At 36.0% G+C, this 22,258-nt stretch overlaps 1 protein-coding gene across 6 annotated transcripts in view; it reads left to right on the forward strand.

Moving 5' to 3' along the window:
* Positions 1–22,258, forward strand: part of Dnah11 (dynein axonemal heavy chain 11) — a 298,369-nt gene that overhangs the window by 29,321 nt on the left and 246,790 nt on the right. For all 6 annotated transcript variants that reach the window (XM_063239334.1, XM_063239325.1, XM_013152435.3 and 3 more), the window contains exons 9-14: positions 9,534–9,650; positions 16,797–16,934; positions 17,240–17,364; positions 17,907–18,102; positions 19,606–19,710; positions 19,840–20,232. In XM_063239334.1, coding sequence (XP_063095404.1) covers positions 9,534–9,650; positions 16,797–16,934; positions 17,240–17,364; positions 17,907–18,102; positions 19,606–19,710; positions 19,840–20,232 — 1,074 coding nt within the window. The remainder of the gene's footprint in view (positions 1–9,533; positions 9,651–16,796; positions 16,935–17,239; positions 17,365–17,906; positions 18,103–19,605; positions 19,711–19,839; positions 20,233–22,258) is intronic.

The raw sequence follows: 22,258 nt of genomic DNA on the forward strand, positions 1-22,258 counted from the left end.
GTTACAAACATGAGGAAGTAGAATATTCATTTGTCCCAAAGCCAGATGTGTTCTTAGGCTGAAGACCTTTGTTTCTTTGTACATGTCCTGAGTGTCATCATTGCTTTAAACTATTCCATCTATTCTATTTTTAAGTGATTCTTTCTGGTATTGCTTAGCTGAGTTCATTGCACATTGATTTTTATTATGGAATCAACTGGTAATATATGCAGGGTTATATGCATGTGTATAAGTGTGCACATGAAAGCACGCCCTCTCCCATGACCTCCCTACCTACTGCATGTACCCTCGTGTGACCCCCAGTCTTCTCTGCCTTTATATTCAGCTTACATAATAGGTAAGCATATTATGATTGATCATTCTGTACTTTAGCGCAGAAATGATTTAAATATTTCCAATGAATTAAACAATCACTAGTAATTTGATTTTTGAAACACCATTTTCTCCTTTCATTAATCTCAAGCCTATTAATCAGGCCTTCTTCTTAATTGGTATGGCAACAAGTTTGTTGGTCCAAATGTGGAATGTGGGGATTTTCTCAGCTGTGCCCATTAAAATTATTTTGGGCATCTCAGTTACTAATATTGATTGAAAAACTTAGGTATTTCCTTTGACTTCTTCCTGAGGTCCTGTTTGAGAGCTAGACAATCATGGGAAGACTTATTTTCTTCATCGTTTCACAGCTAGTCTGATGGAGCTCTGGTTTGCTGGTATTCTGTACTGTCATTTGATTTAATACAGTTTTGTAGATGTTGGATTTTGATGTAAGATATTCTTCAGAAATATGTGTTCAAAGTTGGAACTTTTGAAAGGCAGTTGAATGATGGGGGTGTGATACTTATCAGTGGATTAATCTCTTGCTGAGTTAATACCTGCATGTGCTGTTAGTTCAAAGAATTGGGTCACTGGTTTTGTGGTCTGAAAGGGTGTGTTCTTGTTCCTGGATCCTCCCTTTTCTCTCTGTCTTCTGTCTGTAGTGGGCTGAGCAGTTTTCCTCTGTCATGTCTTACTATGCTGTTTCTCCCCGGAGACAGTGGATTATATGTGAACTGAACACTCTGAAACTGTAGGCCAAAATAAACTTATCCTTTATGTTGCAAGTACTGGATATTTTTTCTCAACAGTGGGAATGTGACTAGTATCGAAAATTGGTCAGAGAAGTAGGACCATTGCTGAGACTGTACCTAATCATGTGGTTGAGAACTGGTTTCGGGAAGGGTTTAGAGAGGTTTGTAGATACAAGCTCTAGAAGCCGTAGACTGCTTTAAGCAGAGTGAGACAGGTGACTTCTGCTGGAGCTCAGAAACCTAGAGTACTGATAGGAATGTGGACAGTAAATAGGCTCAGGAGGTTTCAGCTGGGAATGCGGACTGCACTGGAAACTGGCCTAAGAGACTCTGCATGTTTCATTTTGGCAAAGGATTTGTCTATATTTTTACATCCTCAGATTTTATGTGAAGCTGAATTTAAGGGGGATAGACTAATCTGATGGAAGAAATTTCAAAGCAGCCAAGTACCCAGGCTGGGGTGTGGATGCTGTAGCTGCTTTTAGCCAGATGTATGTGACAATCAGTGAAAAGCAGAGCTCAATGATTAGAAAATGTTGCAATTTGACCACAATGGAAGCTTGCATAAGTTGGGACCAAAGAAAACCTGACTGCTAAAAAAAACATTAGTGCTGTTAAAAAGAAGCCAAGTACTTTGTGTCAGGATGATAGGAAAGAGGGTAAAAGGGCATCTCAGGAATTGGCCAGTTCCTACTCATTACATACTCATGAGTGTGAAAGAGTAAATTCCTTTGAAATACTGCTTTTGAGAAGAGAGCTCCAGGGTGCCTTCCTCACTCAGCAATCTACAGAAGTGTTTCTTGTGTTCAGTCATTCAGGGACTCACAGGTCACTGTAGCCATGGTCAATTGGGGCACAGCTCCTACTTAAGCTGCTTGGAGATCAGCTGTTTAGCATCAGCCATGTGGTGTTGGTGTTTCAAATCTACGATGTACCCCAAAAGTCTTATGTGTTCAATGATGGGGCTTTTTGGAAGGCAATTGTATCATGAGGATACTATGTTCATTGCTGTATTAATCCATTGTTGAGTTCATAGCAAAATATGCTATTAGGAGATAGCACCTGGTTGGCAGTGTGTCACTGGGGCCATAAACTGGGCAGGTGTATTCTTGTCCTTGACTCCTCTCTTCTATTGATCTACTTTTTGGTTGTCATACATTCAATAACTTTTCTCTACCATGCCCATCTATCCTGCCATTTTTACCTTGGAATCAGCCAAGTATGAACTAAAGTCTCTAATCTGAGAGCCAAAATAAACTCCTTTAAATTGCAAGTGTATGGTATTTTGTGTAAAATGACTAGCAAAAATGACTAATAAGTCAGATAATTAAGAAAAAAATGTTAGCTATTATTCTTCAAGGTAACCCACTGGCTCCATTTTAACTTTCTTAATCAGAACAAATCCTTATATAGAGAATGCCTAGCAATGTACCAGAAATTTTACACACATCCTGCTGGATTTTCAGTATGATTTGAGATTGACCTCCCAGGAAAATGACAAATGAAGTAAATTACCTGAGATTACACAGTTTTGAAATGGTGGAAAAGAGATTCAAATATAAAGCTCTCATTATTTTCTCAGTATTTACTGCTCTATATCCTTATTGAAGTGAAGGGAATAAATGTATCTGGAAAATTTACTTAAGGACCTAAAGCTTTTGTCTGGATGGAATAATCCTGATTACTTGGTCCATTTTCCTACTAGTTTGCATAGCAAGGTCTGTCCAGGTACCTAATCTGCCATTGTACCAGATTCTAAAATATATTTTAACAGTATTAGCTAATTTATACTATATAATAATCTAATTCTTAGAACTAATCCATGGTGCTATTCTCATCCACTGAACTACTCTTTATGTTGTTATTTTGTGTAATTTTTCTACTTTACATAGATTTCTTTTTTATTAGTTGTCTATATAATTTTCATACATCTTGCTATTTATTTTTCAAGATGAAATTTATTATGTAAAAACAGTATTTCTTCTTTTGAGAAGGTAACATTTGGAAAACGTTTAGCCCCCTTCTCATCCCACAGCCTCCCCCTTAGGTTTTCCATTAGTTCTTTACACTATTATGAGCTTTTGGTAAAATATTACAGAGATTCAGTGCGTTTACTTTCACACACACTTTTTTTTCTGGTTTTACACAAAATAGCCTCCTTTGTACATCATTTATACATTGTTTTAGCACTAAAGTATTTGGGTAGTCATTCTGTATTAGTACTATAACATTGCTGTTTTTAAAAAACATTCAGTTGAATTTTATAGTTATTTTTAAATGTTATCTAGAGTACTGCATAAATTGTTTAAAAAATTCAGTTAAAAATGTTTGCTTCTGAAAAGGTAGAGATATATTTTTTCCTATTCCTCCCACTAAATGCAATTAAAACACTGGCTATTATTTAAACAAACATGAGAAGACTAAAAAATAAAAAGAAGAAAACCGACTTTCTAAGGATTTTGGCACATAGTAATATGGTGATAAATAATTGGGTGGTTTTAAAAATTAAAATAGTCCAGTCTTAGAGCCAAATGCACTGGCAACCTGAAAATGGTAGTGGGTGCAGATCAAGAAAGCCCTAGAAAAGCCTGATACCTCTCTAGCTAAACAAGAAAAGGGGAAGTCTACAAAGAAAAAAACCTGAAGTGTAATCTCTCCCCTCTAGCCTCATATCACAGAAGAAATCTGCCCCACCATTTATCCCGGCCACACAAGACTGAGTAGGGAGCCTAAGCTTTACCACCAGTTATGTCAAGGTGTACTACCCCTTGCACTGTGTTGTGTCAGACAACCAAGGAGGAGTCATGACTTTCACCCTCACTTGTCAAAAATGAGCCCCACTCTGTATGGTGTCCATGGAAACCACATTGGATTCCTGGATTTTCTTCCTTACTCATAAACATCTACATCCTACTGGGCTAGTGTCAGACCAGAGCTAGAGGAGATTCAGAATTTACTTTGTGACCAAGTAATTACAGCCACCCACACTGTGTTGCCAGTAGGCATTGCATGAAGAATTGCACTTCTCACTACAGCCCAGCTATAACCATGAGTCAATCTTCTACTCTTAGACTTTTTTTTAAAATTTTATTTAAAAGGAAAAAGAGAAAAAACAAAAAACCAAAACAAAACTAGGAAGATCTCAACTGAATGAAAAAAACAACCAGTAGATACCAGCAATGAGATAGTAGAGATGTCAAAATTAGCTGGCAAAATTTTTAAAGCACTTGGGTTAAAAGTGCTTTAACAAGCAATTATGAACCTTTTTGAGACATATGATGAAATAGCCTTGATAAAGAAATAAAGATTCTCAGCAAAAATAGAAGAAATGAAAAGAACTAAATGAGGACTTTAGTCTTGAGAAATATAGTAACAACAACAACAACAAAAAGCACAGTAATTGGGCTCAGCAACAGAATCAAAGGATGGAAGAAAGAGTGAACTGGGGAAAAGAATAGTAGTAATCATCTTGTCTGAACAAAAGAGAAGAAACTTAAATACAAAGCACATGCCTGAGAGTTTGACAGAAATTTTGATGTATTTATTAAAGTTGCAGCAATAGAAGATTATAGAGCTGAAAGAATCCCGAAGAAATAATAGTCTAAAACTTGTAGACTTGGACATAAACACAAAAAGAATACATTACAAATAAAGATAAATTCATGTATAAATTCAGAAATTCATGCCAAAATATAATTACCTTGTTGCAAACAAAATAAAGACAAAATCTTGAAAAAAGTGAGAAAGAGTTGACTTCTTACCTACAAAGGGAAAGCAATTTGAATGACAGATTTCCCAGCACAAACTATAGAGGTCAGAATGAAATGGAAAATATTTTTCAAGGGCTGAAAAGGAACTATAAATCCAGAATTCTGTATTCTTTCAGTAATGAAGTAGAAATCAAGAAAAAAATCAAATGAGCAATAACTGAGAGAACTTTTGCCTACAGAATTAAAAGAATGGGCAAAGGAAAAGTTCAGCACAGCAAGGGAGTGACAGGGAACTTTGGTACACCAAGAATAGTTTGGTAAATATACATGTAATAGATACTTTGTCTCCTCTTGAGTTTTCTAAATTGTTTGGTAGTGGAAACAAAGCTATAACTCTTATTTTGAAAGTATGTTCAGAAAATACTTGAGACCATTATATTATAAATAGAAGAATGTAAATGGCCAAAAGGAAGAAGGGAAAGGTATTTTTCTTTTTCTTCTAAAAAAGTGACAAGGTAGATATTTCATAAAATTTACCATTTAAATTATTTGAAGTGTTCAAATATATTAAGTCCACTCACAGTGTTGTATAATCATTACCACTGTCTACTTCCAGAGCTTTTTCATCATCCAAAATATCATCCTTTCAACTGTAACTTTCCATTTTTCCCTTCCCCACCTCCTGGCAACCATCATTGTACTTTCCATATCTCTGAATTTGTTCTATGTAGCTCATTTAAGTGGAATCACGCAATATTTTCCCTTTTGAGTTTATTTGACTTAGCATGAGTCAAGTCCATTCATGTTATAGTAGGTGCCACAATTTGTTTTTTAAAAGGCTGAATAATTGTGTCTATAGGGTATTTTGTTCATTTATCTATTGATGGACACTTAGCTACATCCACTTTTTGGCCATTGTGGTTAATGCTGCTGTTTGGTGTACAAGTTTGTGTTTGCTAGGAATTGTTGGGCATATGTTATTCTGTGTTTAGCTTTTTGAGGAATTGGCACACTGTTTTATAGAGCAGTTAAGCTATTTTACTTTCCCATTAATGATATAGTACCAAAGGACTTCTGCTTTATTCTTTCTATATATTTAACTTTTTCTTTTTAATTCCACAAGTGAGATCATGCTGTATTTTTCTCTGTCTAGCTTAGTATACTTAGTATAATGTCTTTCAGGTCTGTTTGTTGTAGCAAATGATAAAATCTCCTTTCAAAGCTGAATTTTCTGTGCATTTGCATGATTTTCTTTGCTCATTCACTTTTGGCCAACATTGAAATTATTTCTGCATGTTCAGTATTTTGAGTAATTCTGCAGTGTATGTGGGAGTACAGATCTCGCTGAGGTGATTTCATCTCATCTAAGTATATAAACTCAGAGGGAGGACTGCTGAGTTATACAGCAGTTCTATTTTTAATTTCTTTAGGAAACTCCATTACAGTTTTCATAATGACTGTACCAACGTACTTTCCCACCAATGTAAAAAAAAATTATGGGTCATGTCCAACTGCGATTTATTCCAGGAGTACAAAGGTGATTCGTATTTAATTTTGATGTGAAATTCAGTATTTGTACTTTTCACTGTAATTCCCATTGGAACAGACTATAGAAGAAAACTTACGTGATTCTGTTAATATAAAAGAATAAATTTGACCAAACTCCGTGCCCACTTATGACATAAAACTCAGAAAAGTAGGAATAGAAGATAACTTCCTTAACTTGATAGAGAAAATCTATCAAGCATATCTATTAAGTATATCTTACTTAACAGTGACTTTGTGAAGTCCTGAATGCATCATATATATTCAGCTGCCTACTCAGCATCTCCACTGAGATTATTTAATAGACATCACACAGTTAACATTTTCAAAGCCAAATCTTGCTCTGCAGATCCTCAGACCTATATTTTGGTATGTTCAACTCATTAAATGTCACAAATGATTGCTGAATTCAGAATCTTGGAGTCATCCACAACCTCACTCATTTTCTCACAACCAACATCCAGTTCTTTCAGATACTCCCCAAAGGTATCTCCATGACTCATTTTTAGCCTAGTTTATTGCATTTGCTCTAATGTACTTTCTCTGGCCTGTCTTGGCCCCATTAATCTGTTCTCCATCCAGGAGCCTGAGTGTCTTATACAAGTGAAGTCAAACCAAAGCTGTTTTCTAAACCTTTCAATAGTTTTTGATGCTATAGTTTTTGAAAGCAATTTTATTTTCAGAATGGGGAAATCATTTTTATAATCACTTTTATAATGATTCCTGAGTAACACTAGCTCATCATTTATTCTCCATAAATATTGAGAAATAGGTATGAACTAGGAACTCTATAAAATATTGGTAACTGTAGCTGTGAAAAAACTAAACTTGGCCATTATGTTTATGGACTTAGAATCCAGAGGAGAAAGAAGTAGGCAGTTATTATGCAGTGTGTTCAAGTCTAGGGTATCAAAAGTACAGAGGGCCGTGAGAGCATTTGCAAAGGGCCTTTTACAGAGGTGAAAATAAACAGACCAGTAACATAAGTAGAAGTGAAACAAATGAGAAGTTGATAATGGAGGGTGAGGGAATGTAAGACAAATGTGGCTAGATCCTTGAGTGCAGGATTTGGAGAAGTGACAGAATAGTTAAGAGCAGTAAGAGCAAACCACAAAAATTTTGCATATCATGCTAAGAATTTTCAAATGCTTAAGACATTCAGGATTCTGAATTGAGATTATGAACTAAAGAATTATGACTAAAGGCGTATTTCTGTTTTAGAAAAGCTATTTAGGTTCCTGTTGGGAGGATGAATAAGAAACAAGACCCATGGCAAAAAGAGCAGCTAGAGAATGGGTAATAGCAGTCCCGCTGAACAGTAGTGAATAGTATTATTCAGGGAAAAAGGTTGGATAGCATTTGTCAGAAACAAGTCTGAGGGCTTGCCCAGTTCTCTGTCTGGGGTATAAGGAGAAGAGATTTATAGAGAAGATGATGGGTTCAGAATTTTATAAAATACCAGAAAGTTACTTGTGAGACTTCCTACAAGTGTTGGGAATGCAGGATGACGTGTTAGAGGTGAGGGAACAGTAGTGGGTGGATTTTCTCCCTTCTTGAAGAGACACTTATCTCTAAGTATTAATAATAGTTGAGGATTATAAATTGTATATTCTTTGTTGCTATCTGAGAAGATGGATTTGTTAGGTTTGTTTAAACTTGTTGAGAACGTTTGTTTACTTTTAAAAGTCATCGATCCTTGATGGCAGAGACTACTTGGCTGTAATTCAGGAGGAGAAGAGACTTCCTCTTGATGCTAAATATAATGTTGTGTTGTATAACAGAATGTTTTAGAACTCTGCTGTTATACTGCATTGTATGACATACAACTTTGTACTATGATTCCATTGTGTGTTACATTCATCTTAAGGTGCTGTCTTGGTCTGTAGAAGATACTGTAACAGAATACCATAAATTGGAAGTTTTATAAATAGGAGGAATTTATCAGAGTTCTAGAGGTTTGGAAGTCCAAAATCAAGACACCACCAGATTGAGTATCTGGTGAAAGCTACTTCCTAGTTCACAGATGGCACCTACTTGCTGTGTCTTAACGTGGGGCATGAATCAAGAGGTCTTTCCCAGGCTTCTTTGTAAGCACAGTAATCCCCTTTACTCATGAAGGCCCTGCTTTTGCTACTTAATCATTTCACAAAGTGCCACTTCTTAATATCATCAGACTTCAACAGAGAAATAGAGATGGGAGGACACAAGCATTTAGCATAACACAGGTACGTCCTTCATAGAAATAGTGTCACTGGTAAGAGTGCAGGTTTGGGAGCCAGACTAACTGGCTTAACATTTCCCCCTGCCATTTAATTATGGTGGGTGCTTGAATATATTATTTAACTTCCCTAAGTTTTTGTCATTTATAAAATAGAAAAAAGTATTACCTATGTCATATATTTGTGAGAACTGAGTTAATACAGTAAAGCATTTAAAACAACTAAACATTAGTGGTCATTATTACTACTGTTATTTTCATTATTGTTGATGAAAGGAAGAACAACTTATGAGATGGTGAATGCCTTCATTATGTTAAATGTTTAGTGAGCACTTCAAGGCATCCCAACCATAAAGTCAAGTGTGTTCTGAATTCCTGAGACAACTTTGCAAAAGAGAGAATTGCAGCACTATGAAGATGATAGCTATTCTCTCACCATTTCCTTCCTCCTAATTATGGGAGTGGGTGGTTATGTATTAGAAGGAAAACTGGGAGCTGTTTGCTGCATGTTAATAAGAAAGTGGGAAAATACCAGGATTTCTGAATTGCTAATGATGTTTCTCACAGACTGTGGATTTTAGTTCTCTCCTGAGGGAAGTATTTCCATGTAAGTTTTCTACTCCATGAAAAACAAAAATGTCCTATTTAAACTTACAGAGTTATTATAAGACAACTTTACTTTTCATTTGTAGTCAAATGAGTTGGAAAAATGAAGACAGAATGATGCTTATATGAGCAAAGCTCTGATGTTGGAGTCACAACCAGAAAATAGGATTGCAAAAACAGGGTGACAACAGTAAGCAGTCACTGTTCCCAAAAAGTGACCACTTGTACAGTGAGATGTGGCAGTTCTTGATCTCCTCCCCGCCCTGCTAGAAAGATAAATTCTTTAATTCATGGGTGGGAAGAGCAGAGTTATATTATGTTTATGTGATTGTTGTTTTCCTTAAGGATTGTTTCCTATAAACTAATACTTTACTTTGAATTTTACAGGAGTTTGAAAATGACTATGTTGCATTTAAGTCCAAAATTTTGGATTTTGATAGAAGGCTCGGGACCATCCTTTGTGAAGCTTTCTATAACTGCCATGGTTTAGAAGCTGCATTTAAGGTCAGTTTTGAGGAAGCTACCCTGAAAATGCTTTACTACTGAATAATACAGACTGTTAAAGGAAAGGAGAGAATGCATTCTTTTCTGATTCATGTAAAGTATTAACTAGATTAGTAACATTACTCTCAAATTCAGCTCACTGGCTCACAGTGTTTTTGCTCTTATTACCTTTACTGCAAATTTGGTCTGGCCCGTGAAGTACTGATTTGATGTTAAGCCACAGTGAAAAATGAAAAATACCTGCTAATTCAATAATTTCTTTTCTTTACCACTGTTTACATATGTTAGGTTTACCTACTTACTTTATTACTGACCAAAATAGCAATTGATATCCTAGTTTCATTAGGTATAAAACATCATTGATTAATAGGCATATCACTGTTTATGTGTCAATAAAGAAAATGCTGCCAAATAATTATGTCATTGATTGCATAATGCATTCCAATTTCACAGATGTTGAAAAAGTTTTGTTATAGAGCTAATCAAATACAGGGTATATGTATATACATATATATATATATATATGTTAAGGATTGTATAAAAAAGCACTTTGATGGTTCACTGAAACTGAAAGCTTGTCATACAAAGAAGAGGGATATCATGAATATTTATAATATGGTATAATAGTTAAGTTTAATTTGTCAACTTGACTGGCTTGGGAGCCATTTGGCGTTGGTGAGGCACCCTTGTGGGTGTGTCTGTGTAGGTCAAGGAGACATAAATTTGGGTATTACCTGTGTGGTCTCCTGCTTCTTCCTCTCTGGCACTGCACCCCTGCTTTGTGTCCCACAACTGTAATAAATAACATTCCTCCACAATGCCTTCTGCCATGATGTCCCTGCCTTGGAGACAACCAGTGATAGGCTGAATTCCCTGAAACCGTGAGCTAAATTAAAGCTCTTCTTCTTTAAACTGTGGGTGTCAGATATTGTATCTCAATAATGAGTAATCTGATTAATGCAGAAAATTAGTCTGAAAGACATGAGATTATTACTGTGATGGTACCCGATCATGTGATTTAGAAACCTTTGAACTGGTTTGCAGGAACTGGTTTGAAATAGGAGATGCAGGCAAGAGACAGCTATAGAATGCTATAAAGCACAGCCTGATGGATGATTCTGGTCAAAGCTTAGAAGACCAGAATGCCGATAAGAATGTTGACGGTACAGGCCAGGTTTAGGAAGTTTTCAATTGGGAACAAGGACTCCATTGGTAGTTTCACTGGAGACCGTGTGTGTTATAATGCAGTAAAAATTTCGTCCTGAGACTGCAAACTGGAATAAAGGGCAGTGGACTAATCTAGTGGATGAAGGACCAGGCTATGGCATGGGCACTGCAAGCTGTTTTTAAATAAATTTATAGTGATAATATGTGTTAAACAGCAAAGCGGGAATATTTTTTAAAAACTTAACATTTGGCTCAGAAGGAATTATGTGTGAAGTTGGGACTAAAGGAGGTAGTTATTGAAGAAATTAGTTAGGGCCTTAATAATACAAAAAGTACTTTGTAAAAGGGCAAAAAGGAAAATACCTTGAAAGCATATACGTAAGTAGCAAGACTCAATCCATCACAAGCTCAAGGGTACAGAAATGTAAACAATTCTTTTGAAAAGAGAGTGCCTGGGATGCTTGCTTGAGAGGAGGCTCCTGGGGAATTGGTTCTCCAGGATTCATTTTACTGTGTCCAGCCATCCAGGCACTCAGAGAACATGGCAGCCATGATCCAGGAGGGTCGCTGGTTACTGCTTGATCTGGAAACTGACTTGGTATTGTCCACATGAGAGTAGTTTTACCAGCACGTGGAGTATAAGAGCTGTTGGGTCAAGGTACTTTCCCTCTAGATTTCAAAGAAAGACATGGGAGGTTAGGCAAGGAATTCTTGAGAGAGCAGTGCTTGGAGCTATCAGAATAAAGTCAAAGGTACAGTGGAGTCCCCAGGATATCACAGAAACCAGTAACAGGAAATGTCTGCTGAGGACAGGCTGCAGGCTGCACCCCGAAAAGGGAGCCTGCTCCAGAGAGAGGCCATGTAGGCTGCGACCAGCAAGGCCACAGGAGTGGGGCTGTGAAGCCCTCCAAGACACACACTTACCACCGTGTGCTGCAGATGCTAGATAGAGACCTGTAGAATTTAGTGTTTTCCTTCTGGTTTTGGTCTTGATTTTGTCCAATTCTTTTTCCTATCTCCAGTTATTCTCTTTTGGAGTGGGAATGTTTACCCTGTGCCATTGTACCTTGGGATTACTTATCTTGCTTTTGATTCTTTGTGGAGGTTCATAGATAAGTGTTTGCTTTGAGTTTTCAGACATAGACTTTTGAAAAATGCTGCAACTGTTGAGACTTTGGGAAATGGATTATTGTGTTCTGGGTTTTATGTAAGATAGTTGTAACTTATTAGGTAAAATTATGACCTTTTATGTATTGGGGGGTTAAACATGGTGTAAGGAGGTATCAGGTTGACAAAGGTAGGATGTAATGATTGAGCTTGATTATGTCAATGTGACTGGCTTGGGAGCCACCGAGGATTAATGGACCACACCTGCCAGTGGGCACTGGATACATAACTATGAGTACTCTGTCAGGCCATTTGCTCCTTCCTCTCTGGTGCTGATTACCTGTTCTGCTTTCTGGACACTATGAACTAAGCAGCTTTTGTTTACCATGCCATGCTGCATGATGTTGGAGCCAGCTGGTCAAGGACTGAATCCCTTGAAACTGTAAGCCAAATAAAATCATTCCATTTTTGCCAGGTGTTATGTCTAAGTGAGCAGAAAGCTAACTAGTACATATGGGTAATAGGGACATCATATAAAATATGTTTGACAAAGAAGAGAATTATAAATCAAGCGTAAGTCAATCTCAAGTCAAGTGTGAGATGACATCTCAAAAGAAAATTTGCATATTTGATGTCCAGAGAAATATAGTTGGGAATAAAGGGCCCAGTTTATTTAAAATGGCCATGTAAACAGTACACTAGACAGATATTTTAAAAATATTGTTGGATTTTGACTTTAAATTTAAAATGAGTTATCTCAACATTGGTAAAGCTGTCAGTGTGCTCTGACCTCAGTTGAATATTTTAACATGAAGACTTCATTAGGATCAAATGGCACTTTTTGAAAAACTCTTGGGGGCTGGGGATTTAGCTCAGCGGCATAAGCGCCTGCCTTGCAAGCAGGCAGTCGTGAGTTCGATCCCTGGTACCGAAAAAAGACAAAAAAAAAAAAAAAAAAAAAAACTCTTTGGTAAAACTGAGATGCTATTAGCTAAAACTTATAGCCTGTTGCTAATAAAATTAACCCATAATCTCATCTCTAAGGTACAAGTACATTTAATACTACCACTGTTTTTCTTTGCCTATATATTTAGTACATATTTCTCTTCACAAAAGACAAGCTACTCTGATCCTCTTTTGTAATCTTTTCCTCATAGAAATGCATCATACTGGTTTTCTTGACTTTATGACAGAATTCAATATTTTTAATGTCTGTATAATAGTCTATTGTATATCTATTATTGGAATTCATTTTCTTCATGCTTTTGTAAATAACTGGAAGAGTGAAATATCAATTACAGAAAGTTCTAATTCAGCCAAATTAGAGCTCTAATTCAAATGTTTCTTCTTGTCTTTCTCACAACCATATTAAAGTACACGAGTTATTTTCTACTTTATCTCATACCTTATTATCATGTGATTTTGAAAACCTTTCCACATATTTGTACCTGTGTACTAAAAATACTTAAGATGCAGACTTGCCCTTATGAATTTGCAGTGGTGGGTCATGATTTCATAGCTTCTGCTATGCTTGAGTTGCCTTCAGCAGTGCCTTGTACACAGCAAGCTACTCAATAACTGCTTGAGGTCTAGTGAACAAACTGGTAATTCAAATGTTGAAATGACATGCTGCTGAAGATCAACTGCTAGAAGCATCAGGAAGAAGAATCAGTATAGGTTTTTATTTAAGGGAAGAATTACCTTAACCACAGGTAAATGTAGATGAACTCTGAGCATTTAGTATTGATTCCAGGGGAGATATTTGTGGACTGTTGTCTGAAGATGACAATTTTATGTCTATGCTTGACAGAGACATGGCAAGGAGGGGAATTTGAAAAATACTTCAAAATCTGGAGTACAGGCACTCACTGAAGTAAACAAATAGAAAACTAATAAACGTCTAAAGTTTACATAAAAGAAAACTAAAGTATGTAAGACAAGTGTCTAAAATAGATTTTACACAATATACAGGTTGAATATTCTTAATTCAATAATCTAAATTTCAAAAATCCTGAGAATCCAACACATTTTGATCTCAAAAATGATTCCATGGAAGAAAAGTTACACATCATAAAATCTTGTTTCAGACTATTAAAAATGTATTAAATTACCATAAGGTTGTGTGTATAACATATATATAAAATATAAATTTCATTTTTTATATTGGCCTCATCACAAAGATATCTCATTATGTATTTGGAACTATTTCAAAATCCAAAAAGTCTGAACTCTAAAACCCTTCTAACCATTTCATGTAAAGGGCACTCAACCTGTATTTGAAAACTATAAAATTTTAGAGTGTAAATTTTTCAGGTGGTCACAGGTTTAAAACTACTTAAAGTAAGCAAATCTGGGAAAAATAAAAATGTATACCATTTTGAACAGTGAAATCTGTGTTTCATCATGAAACTGAGAAGTACAAGAAAAATAAAGGTGAACCTTATAAATCTCAAGTGGGATATTGAGGAACATAAACACATGAAAGTCTTTAACCTTTTAGGTGCACGTGTAGGAAAACATCTGGATCCATCATGAAGTAGTTCTTATCTCTACATCTCAAGGAAGAGAGGGCTTCCACCTTCTCTTTCTGGGGGGTAATTTTTATATGTTTTTCCTGATGAATAATTATGTTAAATACACCAGTTGACAGGTTGAAATCATCTTACCACTTTTGGGCTCTATAAATTCCCCAAAGAATATTTTCTTTGTATTTTTTCTGTCATCTTTGGAATTAAGAATTAAGCACATTGGCAGGGTATGGTTTAGCCAGAAAATTTCTTATCTTGTTTTCAGTTGGGAATATGATAAAACATGTTTTAAAATGATGGCATAAAATGTATTTCCCAATTGCTGCTGAAGAGCACTTTGTTAAATCTATGAGGCAGTGTTGGTTTTAAATTTACGTGAAGCTCAAACTCAATAAAACAGTGGCTGTGAGAACAAAGTTAATAATTTACATTTTGCTAGGTAGTAGATAACCAAGTGGATTTAAAAATACTTAGCAGTTTGTATTATAATTGATGTCACCAGAAAAATCCAGAATATGTTTGTTTAAATTGGTCTAGAGATATAACAAGATTTGCATTTTAGTTTGTATTATTTTTCATTAATGTTTGTAAAACTTTTATGTGTTTGATAATTAAGTTGGTGTTTACGTAAAATAAGTTTTGACTGAAAGCAAGCACAAAATGAGAAAAAAGAACAAATCTGTATTTTCATCTTGCTAATGAGAACACAAGTCTTTTTATGCAGTTTTTCGGCCACTTTAAATATATTTAGTTATCTTGGGATATCGTTTAAAGAAAATAAATAGAATGACTAATACTGGCCATATTATGAAGCTCACTAGAGTAACAAATTGACAAAGAACAGTAGTTCTGACATCTACAAAGATTATGCTTTAAGACCTCCATTGGATACCTGAAACCATGGATAATACTGAACCTGATGTATGTATGCTATTTTTTCTAGACATACACACCCATGGTAAAGTTTAGTTTATAAATTAGCACATGATACAAGTAACAACAGTTGCTACTAATAGAATAATTATAAAAATATATTATTAAAAATTATTTAAAACATCTAAATTATTTATTTTCCATTTGCTCTTTTTGGATTACATTTGACCACGGGTAACTGACACTATAGAAAGCAAAACTTTGGCTAAGAACTACGTGACTTAACTTTTAATGGCTGATAAAAGGCTCCAGAGTGGAGCACAGAGCCAGGTACTACATGGCCTGTTTTATATCTAAGCTCTGCTGATAGCTGTATAAATGTGGGCAGTTAGGTCCTCTCCTTGACTCAATTTCCTTATCTGAAGCATGTAATTGTAATACTTTAAAGCTTTATAATATACATAGCCTTATAATACAGCTTTATTATAGCTAGCATAACTTTATAATATACACTGGCCACATAAACAATTTTAGTTATTTTCTGGAACCAAAAACCATTTCATATTATTAGACAAGAGTCCTCACTGGGCAGTAAACAAAACAGGAGAATAATGGGAACCCAAGAGCAGGCCCTTTCACTCTGCTTCGTGGAACCTAGTGCAAGTTTGAAACACAGGGGCCTTCTTTGAATAAAAGAGGACAGCCCTTTACTCTTCTGCTTTTCTGGTCATGTTCTGTTCACCTGTTTGCTATTTTCTGTCTCACCTTTGGTTGACTTTCCTACTTACAGTCTTTTTCTCCTTCATATCTTTGCTGATTCTGTCTGAAAAAACAGCATCTGATTACCTCCAAGTATTGAGATGAACCAAAACACTCACATCACAGGAAATATCCACCCGTGAAGTATCTCTTTTTGGAACAGTGAGTACTGTTGGCCCAGGTCACTGTCAGGATAACTATTAGGTCTCATGGGCACAATGGGTTCCAGGGGCAGAAGAGCTATTGTGGCTGTTACATTTGGTATAAGTATTGATGGAATGACCAACAGGGTTGCTATAATAGATATGACATTCTTAAATCCAAAGAATGTATTCATAGGAAGGAAGAACAAATAACGTGCACATAAATCTTGCTTTTATACTGACAAACAAAAAACACTTCAAAATTGTAAACCCACAACAGGAAGTAGTATTACCTGTGAGTAGGGTCTACTGACAGATGATAGCTCATTTCTGACCCCTCTCACTTTCTACCGAGCAAGAGAAGGTACATCTAGAATTTAGTTTATTGGATGTATAGAAATTTTAGGAAAATGAAAAACTATGTTTTACATTTTGAGGCACTGCAGGGTGCTTTTAGAGTTCTAGATTTTTTCCTATAGTCATGCAAGAGGGGAAAGGCATATAATGGGGGAAGTTGTAAGGTGAGTAACTCATTGCTCTTAACCTTTCTTTAACTTTGGTTTTTATAGCTTTTGACCATATTTGGGAATTTTCTAGAGAAACCAGTTGTCATGGAAATTTTCAACCCACATTGCAGCACACTGGTGAACATGTTTAATACAGAGCTGGATGTATGTAAGCAATTGTATAATGAACACATCAAACAGGTAAGTGGTAGTAAGGGTGAACACATTCACAATATGATTAAGGATGTACATTCACAGTGTAATGGTCATCACTTCATTTTGTTATGGGTAAATATTAGAGGCAGTAAAGCTTATGTTTTTATTTAATTGGTTTCCTTATGGAAATAGAGAATTTGCTCTAGAACCGTATCTCTTCTACCAATCAAGTTGGTTTTATTCTTTTTAATATACTACTGTAAAAGTACAAAGATAAGCAATTGCTTCTAAAACTAGAAGGTGCCCTAAGTGTCCTTTTTCTTCCTCCTCACCAAAATGTCAACTTATAGATTGAACATGGACATGTAGTACTAAATAAGAATATGCCATATATCTCCGGGAATATCAAGTGGGCCAAAGAGGTCCTTGAACGTCTTCAAACATTTTGGTCAAATTTTGTATCTCTTCATTATCTGTAAGTAGTCAAGCTTATTACATAATTATCCTAACATCATGAGTGATTTTTATAGAGCAAAGAGTTGTTTGTTTATCTTAGCACTTAGGAAGTTGCCTTATTTCATTTCATTCACTTTCAGAGTTTATTGAGAGGGCTTTATAATCATAGTTTTGTAATATTTTTGGTGAAATTCATAACATCATATGTTTATGTGTTTTCAGGTTTATTTTTTTGTCTCACTATTTCTTTTTATTCATGTTTGGTTTTGTTGTTATTTTTTCTTTCTCTAAAAACATACCTTTATTATGCAGTCCTTTGTGCCTTTTTTATATTTGTGTAGAAATTGACAACCTGTTGCTATCAGTTATTTAGTAAATTCCTTGGAGTTCCATTCATTTATGACTATAATTTAAAGCAAAATTCAAAAGCTTGGAATTTGCTTTTTGGTATTTACTGTTTTTATTCATTGATTATAATGAAATATCTTAAATATGTTGTATATTGTAAAATAAGGGGAAATCTGTTATTATACAGAGAACTAGAAAAATTTTATCTTCCAGATTCTTGGACAATCCTGATGAAGCTACAGTTTATCAGAAGTATGTTGAAATGACCACTTTACTAGACCAATTTGAAAAACAGATCTATAATGAATGGAAAAGTAACGTGGATGAAATCTGTGAATTTAATTTGAATCAACCCTTAGTTAAATTCAGTGCCAGAAGTGGTCTTCTTAGTGTCAACTTTGACTCAAAGGTGGGGATTTGATTTTTAAGTTGTTTTGTAGATGCTATTATTATTATAAATATATTTTCAAATACTTTCTGAAATACTTATATTTCTAACCAATGACAGATTTTGGGGAAAATGTTAGTGGTGGGAGGAATATAAACAGAGTATAGTAAGACTTTGTTTTATAGATTTGCTTCCTAAATTGTTGTATTCTGTCGGGTAATTATTCCTCCCCCACGCATAAACACTAGAGAGTCAGCCGCTCAGGACAGGTCCTTTTCATTTCTTCCTTGTGTTCTGCATTTTTAGCAGAGTGTCTGGCACTTGCAAAAATTTAGGAAATGATAGCTCCACTGAAGTGAATCATTAGTTTTTACCAGATGCTTTCTGGCTTGAATATTTTCATAATTTATACTAATTGGGTAGTAAATTAAAACTTTTTCATGGGTTAAGATATAGGAAAGTCACAGACTAAACAATGTAAAGATTTGTCATGGTTTATGTAGGGAAAAATTTCTATTAGTCATAGTTTCCTTCAAAGGGAAATTATAAAATAACACCTAAAATAAAGGGAAATTTCATGTTTTCTCAATAATTTTTCTTCTCATTGTCATTATATAATGACAATAAAGAATACTTATGATAATGATAATAAATTTATTAGCAACTATATATATACATGTATGTTCATAATTATATAATACAATGTGTGTACATATATGTTAGATGTATATATATGTACTCTATATATACATATATTTTAAAGAATTTCCAAGGTTTTTTTTTTAGCTTGCTACATATGAGGTTCAAAATAAAAAGCATTGTCTTTTATTTATCTATCACAGATATGTTTTACATTAAAGAGCAAGCTTATTTATAAGTCTCTATAACCTAAAAGTAAAAAATAACTTATGCATGTGGCTGACTTTTTAGGTATTGGAGATTGTTCAGTAATAAATAATTTACCTGGAGTATTTCCTGGCTGTACAGATGGAGGCCTAGAAAGTGGGAAATATAGCCTCTCTGAAGCCTCTTGCATTGACATTGACCTGTTTCCCCAAGGTGTATACAAAGAATAGCATTATTTTATTTTGCTAACAAAATAGTGCATATACATAAACATTTGACCTAAGAAACTGAGCTTCCATCTGCCTTTTGATTTCTTAAAAACAGTTTCTAGAAACTAATTCCTTGAGGTTGCTTATGGATATCCCAGATCACCATTGATACAAGCACCATAAGCTTATTTTCTCTCTAAAAGAAATTATGGTAGAAGTATACAGTTGTACACCATGAAACTTTAATTTACTTAAAAATCTGATAGATGTTATAAATATAGTAGGGCTCATATACTTTTACTGCATAGAACTTGTGCTAAGATGGAATGAGATTCTGTTTGGTTTTTGGTGCTGGAGAGAGAACCAAAGGCTTCATCATGCAAGTGCTCTACCAGTGAAATGTATCTGCAACTCCCTAACATACAATGATATTTTAAAAATGCAGTAATCCTTGATTTTCTTTGACTAGCTGGTGGCAGTATTGAGAGAAGTGAAATACCTTTTGATGCTCAAAAAACCAGACATACCAGAATCAGCCTTAGCCATCTTCAAAAAAAGGAACGCTCTTTTAAAGGTTTGTGTTATTAGATATGGATACTAGGGCTTTTTTAAAAGCAGAAATATTTTGAATTTTAATTATTAGCATGATATAGAGAAGAGCTAACATGTTTGGCCCTTTGTGTTTGGGGGTTTTCTTTGCTAGTACATTGGGAACCTGGAACTTCTTGTGCAAGGATACAACAAATTGAAGCAGACCCTCCTGGAAGTTGAATATCCCCTGATCAAAGATGAGCTGGAGGCCCTTGATGAGCAGCTGAAAGCGCCAGCAACGTGGCTGACGTGGCAGGATGACTGTTGGGAATATGTAGAGAAGGTGCAGGTGGCCATGGCGGAGCTGGAGCACAGGGTTGAGCAGGCCCAGAGCAACGTGCACCGGGTCCAGCAGACCATGCGTGCCTGGGCCGAGTGTCCACTCTTGTCCAAGCGCGAGCTACGCAGGGAGGCAGCCTTGACTTTGGAGGGCAAGGGCGATCTGTTCACTAAGAAACACAAATTAATCCAGGAAGACGGGCTGAAGATACACGATCTGGTAGAGGTAAGTGCCATTAAGATTTCCAAATCATAGATCTTTTCGTTTAGTTTTGAGAAAACCAAAAATACTATTGTTCGTAGTACCCTTTTATGGAGGCTGAAAAAACCTGATTAATGTGGAAGAATTTACTTGCCTACATTTTCTGCAGCCCTCACTACTCTGTTTCCTGAGAGTAAGAGATCACAGTGAGAGATGTTTTGACTAAACAGAAAGGCTAGAGGTGAGTCCCCGTCTCTGTCAGCATGGCTCCCACTTTGAGTTCTTTGCCACTCTTTGCTAAATGTCAGATACTTTATTTATAGCATCCCAGCAAACCTCTCAGCTGTCTCCTAGGGAGGGCAGCATAAGTAATTCTGCTTTTAACAAATATTTTTCTTCAAATAGAAACAAGCACTATTCTAGGGTCATTAGTTAAAGAGAAAACAAAACAACACAGAAAACAGGAGGACTGGGTATAGGGCCACAGACCTGTGACCTCAGCTGCTTAGGAAGCTGAGGCAGGATCATGAGTGCAAAGGCAGCTAGGGAAACTTAGGAAGAGCCCATCTCAAAGTACAGTTTGAGAACTGGGATATACCTCAATGGCAGAACACTTGCATAGCTCATAGAAGATTCTGAAATCACTCTTCAGTACTGTACACATACAACAAAACAAAAACAACCAAAACCGTAGCAGTCCCTTGTCTCATGGAGCTTATATTCTAGTCAGAGAAGACAGGAAAGAAAAAAAAGGTATTATACATGCATGCATATGTATATGTACCTATATATGTTTGTATGTAGTATATGGATGTGTATGTGTATATAGGTGTATTTATATATATGTATACATATGTGTGTGTGTGTGTGTTTATATGTCAATTGTAGTGGGAACAGTGATGAAAACTAGGGCAAAAATGATGGGTAGGGCTCACAGAATTGGAAGGGGGAAGTATATTTCAGGAGAAATATTTGTGAAGGCCTCTTTACCAAGGCAATGTTTCTGCAGAGAACCGGAAGGGCCCAAAGCATGTGGGTGTTGGTAGAAGGCTGTCTTAGCACAAGTACAAAGGCTTCGAGGTAGAGCATCCTGTCCAGGGATCACTTTGAAATTCAGTATGCCAGAAAGAGGGTTTGTGAGGGGAATAGTGGGAGGGAATGGCATTTGGAAGGGACTAAGAGCACATCTGTATTAGTCAGCTGTCCTGTTGCTGGGATACAGTGACTACAACTTAAAGGAGAAAAGGTTTAATTTGGTTCAAAATTTTGAGGGAATTCACTTCATAGTCTGCAAGCTGCAAGGCAGAAGCATCATTGTGGAAGGCCATAGGGGGAAAAGCAGTTTAGTTCGTGGTTGCCAGGAAACAGAGCAGGAGAACAGTGCCAGAGGAAGAGGCTGGGGACCAGATATAGTACTCAAGGTCATGTCTCCATGAGACACCCAGAAATGTGCTCCATTAATCTTGCACGGCTCTCAAGTGAGTCAAGTAGGCACAGCGTCCCAGGAGTTTGGTAGCTGTTATGAGAAGTATGGCTCTTAGTCTAAGGGAAACAGGGACTAGAGACTTTCTGATCACCAGCTTTTGCTGTGGAAGGTAACCCAGAGTGGAGCAAGACAGTAGTAGAGAGACTCTGAGCGTCCAAGTGAGCAATGATGACACTTTGGGTCTGGTGGAAGTGACCAGGCCACTCATAGTATGGATGTATTTCAAAGGCAGAACTAGCAAAATTTTCTCTGGAGAGTCAGAGAAGAAAGAATCCAAGGATGACTTCAGGGTTTTTGATTTGTGACAGAGCAGGTTGGATGGAGAAAAAGTAGGATTTAGTTCTCCACATGTCAGATTTTAGGATCACAAAGTTTGTTGAGACTTCACCAGTCCAGTGTTTTCCTAGCTCAGTTTCTCACAGTCTGAATGTGACTGGTTTGCAGAAAGTATATTCTTTTGTGTTTGAATCAGTTTTGGGAACAACTGAACTAAATCAAATTTAATGGGCTTACTGTAGTAGGTGTAAGTGAGTCCTCAAGAAGGAGCACAGTGTGTCCCTGACT

This window comes from Cavia porcellus, unplaced genomic scaffold, assembly GCF_034190915.1.
Source record: "Cavia porcellus strain 051 isolate PalLab524CR breed Dunkin Hartley unplaced genomic scaffold, mCavPor4.1 scaffold_2, whole genome shotgun sequence".
In the NCBI taxonomy this organism is placed as follows: domain Eukaryota; kingdom Metazoa; phylum Chordata; class Mammalia; order Rodentia; family Caviidae; genus Cavia; species Cavia porcellus.